This window comes from Numida meleagris, chromosome 2 (assembly GCF_002078875.1).
Source record: "Numida meleagris isolate 19003 breed g44 Domestic line chromosome 2, NumMel1.0, whole genome shotgun sequence".
NCBI lineage: Eukaryota > Metazoa > Chordata > Aves > Galliformes > Numididae > Numida > Numida meleagris.
The window spans coordinates 13,563,496-13,568,293 of record NC_034410.1 but is presented as its reverse complement, the minus strand read 5'-3'; the positions used below and the strand labels follow the sequence as shown (position 1 = coordinate 13,568,293).

Sequence of the window (4,798 nt, the reverse complement as noted above, 5' to 3'; positions counted from 1 at the left end):
GCGCTCCCGCGGCGGCCGCCACAACTTCCTGGCGCCCCCTGCGGCGGGGCCCGGCTCGGCAGCGCCACCCCGTGGAGTAGAGCGGCAGCGCCGAGCCCCGTCTCTGCGCCGCTGCCGCACCAGGCCCGTTCCGAGAAGCAGGAGACAAAATGGCGGCCGGGCGCGGGGTCACGTGACGCCCTTTGTGCCTTTCGGGGCCCCGCCGAAGGGCCGCGAGCCGCCACGGGGCGCGGGTCGGGGGGAGAGGGGCCCGTGGGGGAGCCCCGAGAGCGGACGCGGCCTGGGGCAGCGGGGCTCCGCGCTTTCCTCCCCAGCTCCCCCCCCCCCCTCCCGGCGGGCGGGGAGAGCGGGGAGAAGATGGCGGCCATTTTGTGCTTGCGCAGAGGCGAAGGTGGGGGCCCCGGGTGCGGGGGGGATAGAGGGACCCGGCCAAGGGGGGGGGGGGGTCTCACGTACCGACTCCTCTTCCTTCTCCATGCCCGTGGGCATCTGCGGCACGGCCCGGTTAATGGAGGCATATTCGGCCAAGTCGGGCAGGTCCTCGCAGCGGAAGACGGGCAGCGGCTTGGACGCGTCCAGCGCCCGGGCCCGGAACGACAGTTTGCTCATGTTAGGCGGCGATGGCGGCTCCGGCTGGGGAGGGGGGGGCGACAGCAAGAGCGCTCCGAGCTGAGAGCCGGACCCCGCCGAGCGCTCTCATGGAGAGACCGCGGCTCCCCCGGCGGGGCGGGGCGCGCTCCGACACGGGGCCCGGCGGCGCCGGCTGGGCTGGGCGCTGGCTCCGCTCCTCCGCCGCTCCGGCTCCGCTCAATACGCCACGGCCAACATGGCGGACATTAAACCTCGACTGGCCGCCTCTTTCAGCCAACCCCAGCGCCACAGCCATTCCCACACTGCATCGCGCAGGGGCGCGGGCACAGCGCCGCCCGGGGGAGAGAGCGCGCGGCGCGGGCACGGGAGCGCGGGCACGGGAGCGCGGGGAGAGCTCGGAGCGGCCGGCGGCGGGCACTGGGCGCTGCTGCCGGCACCGGGCGCCGCCGCCGCTCCTCGCGACCCGGCCCCGGTCCGCGGCCCTCCGCCCGCGCTGCCGCGGGGAAGGCGACAGCCGCTTGTGAGAAGGTTCGGCCGCAGCCTCCCGAGGGGAAGCTTTCCCCTGACAGACCCCCAGCCCGCCCCGGGACGCTGGGGAGTAGGGTAGTATCACCCGGCCGTTCCCGTCGCTCGAGAGCGGCCGGGGCAGTCCGTCCCGAGCGCCGCACTCACCCCTCAGGGCCGCCGGCGGCGGGGCCGCCCGTTCCCCTCACGGCGCGGCGCCCCCACCAACGGCCGCAGCGGCTCCCGCGGGGTTCCGCGGCCGCCTGAGGGGAACGTCGCCCCGAGCCCCGCGGCAGCCCTGCCCGCCCCGCGCCTCGCTAGCCCCAGCGCACGTTCGCGCTCACGGAGTGAGAAACACGGGCACGGCCCCGCGACGCGAGGAGCTGCGAGCGGCGGGCAGCCCAGCGCAGCAGTTACAGCGCTGAGGTGCGCACACGTGAACTGCTCTAACTCCCGCTTGGACTGAAGCGATCGCTGCGTTACCCGCACCGGCACGCTCCTAAGCAGGATGGGACATTCCGAGCCTCCCTTCTCTCTGTAACACCTCCCGGGGCTGCCCCAGAGCAGCCTCATAAAGGTCACAACGCACTTCTCCCTGCCCAGCGCTGCTGTCACCGACTTGAGCACTGCAAATGCTTATCCACGTTATGACTTTCCATCGTAATTCTAGTCCTGCAGTTAAATCACAACATGCTTTAAGTTAGTTTTAAATGTACCAGAAAACTGTGTTTTGTTTAAATTTACATATTCCTCCACATTTGAAGCAAAATATCATAGTTCTGCTTATGAGGTGCAGTAGCTGAGACCTGTTCTTTCTCTACCACATATTACTCCTAGGAAATGGAACTTTAGGAAAAAGGATGTACAACCAAAAAAGGACTTGATTCATTTGCTAATTTTTTAAACCTGCGTGTCTGACTTCCCAGCGGGAGCATAGAACTGCTTCACCTGCAGTCACTGAGCTCGGCAGCCCCTGGGACAGGGAGCTCTATCTGCATGGCAAACAGGTCATGCAGTGGAAGACAGCTGCTAGGAAGAACATGACTTTCTTTAAATTTGTTTGTTTGCTGTTTTTTTAAAGGATGCTGGTGGGAACTAAAGGGTATCATTGTATTCATTTTGTTTCAGTAATTACATCAAAGCCAAATGCAAAAATTACATCTTGCTTTTTATGCTAATTTTAAAGCTTAAGCATTCCCTAGCTGGAAATAGTAATCCTAAAATAAATTGCATATAAAACTTCTACAGAGTTTTCAACAAATACTGAATAATTTAGTTGATCCAAATAGCAGACAGATGAGGCAATGAAAAAGATAAATAGCAGCACATTGTCATATGTAGGCTTTGACCTCAAACACCAAGTGAAAATGAAACACCTGGAGGCTAAGAAAAAATAAGGCAATTATGTATGACTCTCCACTTCCACTGATGAAAGAAAAATAATACATAACAAAACGCAAAGTACAGAAAACATCCTGAACTATAAAGAAAGAATACTCAAGTTCAAGCTTGTCCTTAATTGACCTTTGCATTTCTAACCCCACTATGGGCTGAAGAGAAGTGCAGAGCGTGCAGAACAGACAATAACATTTGGACACAAAGACGATGCATTAAGATGAAATGTTGGCCCGAAGCTCTTGGACTCATCAGCTTTTAGCGCTTTACCAATAAAGTTCAACTATTTTCTGGCAGAAACTGATCAGTCCTCAAAATTACCTTAATTAATTTGCTGGTGAGGTGAGAATTGTGATTTGAGAATAAAGATCTTGCAAAGCAATGTGACATCAGCACCAATTTCTGTTCTGCAAAGGTGATACCAGGAACAGTACAGAGCTTTTCAGAGGCAGGTGTTTAAACAGACTGATAGATGTTTCTATTTTCCCTTGCTCTCTGTTAGCACATGCAGATATATTTTACATTTTGCCATTTTGGTGACATTTACCAAAATGCTTTTACGTTACATTTGTAGACATCAGTGCTGCTCTATGACAGCAGTCAATCTAAAATTGGTGTCATGTTTTGCATAACAACCCAAAGGCTTTGACAGCTCTCAGCAAAAGATCAGTAAGTGTAAATGTAGCTGCTGTAGAAAAGCACTAATTTTTCCTTAATCTTTAAAACGACAAATGAATGCATTTATACAAAATGTTTACATACAAAAGATGCATCTTTTTACACCGCGTTTTTTGTCTGGCTTATTAAATAAACGAGCAGCATGTTAGGCAAGCATAATCTAGTCTTTCTCTAGTTTGAAGTTGAGAAAATGTATGGTATCCATTCTAAAAATTGAAAATTAATGACCTGTAAGTGAAATGTAATGAATACAATCATTTGAAAGCCTGGGGAGGGTTTTTGTTTGTTTGTTTGTTTGTTTGTTTGTTTGTTTGTTTGTTTTTGAACAAACAGATGAAAATAGTTCTGTAACATCTGAGGCATTTCTTTAATACTCCATCTATTTATGATCTCGAAGAAATTACATTTAAAAACAAGCTTTACCAGAAAAAAAGAACTCTTCACAATGGTTTTAATATATCAGCTGTCTAGATGGTAAAATAAAAGCAGATTTCAATATGCAATCAACACTGCTACATTCAAATTGAGCATCACGGGAGGAGATCCAGCAATTTGTTCCATACAGCTACAGAAAATGGTATCTTACAGCACCTAACTTGGGTTTATGAAGCCTAATTACTTAACTTTCTGTTTTGTTTGTAAGTTCTATATGGAACTAGACAGCTTTTTTTGTTGTTGTTGTCATTATTGTTATTGCTGTTTATTTAAAATTTCATTATTTATTTAGTTTTGTAGATTAAAATTTCTTGGAGTCAAAACCAAAAGACTTTCAGTAGTTTCATTAAATATGGGTTGTCTTCCCATGCACGTGTTCGATATTGTCTCCTATTCTGATAGTGAGTCCTCGTCATGAAATAGCCATGCATAGAGGCCTTATTTCATTGTACAGCAATTTTGATAAGCTGTTTTTTGCCTTTTATCTCTGTAAAGATTGACTGATAAAGTGTATCATTGATATTTTTTTGTCCATTTTCAGTAATCATGTACTGAGAAAAAATCCATTAAGAAATTGCCATACTTTGGTTTCTTTCCAGAATGACTTACTCCCGGGGTATTCAAAAAAGTATAGGTGGTTCTTTCACCCTATAGGAAGAGATAATGGACTCTGTATGCATATTCCCAGCTTACATTTGCTAGTGATTCTTCTGTTCCAGTTTGATCATCAGCTATCTTTTTTTGTTACGTTTTATATAGTTACAAATAACTGTATTCATTTAAGTCATCTTGGTGAAGTACTTTGAGTTTGAATTAAAATGAGATAAGTGTATGCAAATATGACACTAAAGGTTATTCATTTTATGAAGTCAGACTGCAGTAGTAAGTGGTTGTATATGGAAATTATCTTAACAGCTTAAAGATTTCAAACATAAATGAATTGATGTAATTGATAGTGAATTTCACCTTCTCTGCTGATGTCAACTACCTGTTCTAGAAGAGATAATGGAACTGTCAAACACATTTAAAGAGTTCAGACACCACACTACAAAGCTGGTATAGAATGCCTACGATATCTTATGCCATTTTCTGAAAGATTATTTAGTGTTCCATAGCTTTGATATCTCAAAGAATGGTACGGTATTTTCACCTAGTTATTTTACAAATCCATGGTCGAGATGTAACAGGTATGAAG

At 48.8% G+C, this 4,798-nt stretch overlaps 1 protein-coding gene across 3 annotated transcripts in view; it reads right to left on the bottom strand.

Annotated features, from left to right (window-relative positions):
- The window catches only part of EPC1 (enhancer of polycomb homolog 1), a 44,825-nt gene extending 43,921 nt beyond the window's left edge, over window positions 1-904 (bottom strand). Inside the window, exon 1 of one of the 3 annotated variants that reach the window (XM_021388881.1) lies at window positions 457-904. In XM_021388881.1, the coding sequence (XP_021244556.1) occupies window positions 457-609 (153 nt within the window). In that variant the 5' untranslated portion in view covers window positions 610-904. The remainder of the gene's footprint in view (window positions 1-456) is intronic. The other 2 variants (XM_021388880.1, XM_021388882.1) reach the window with 2 other exon arrangements.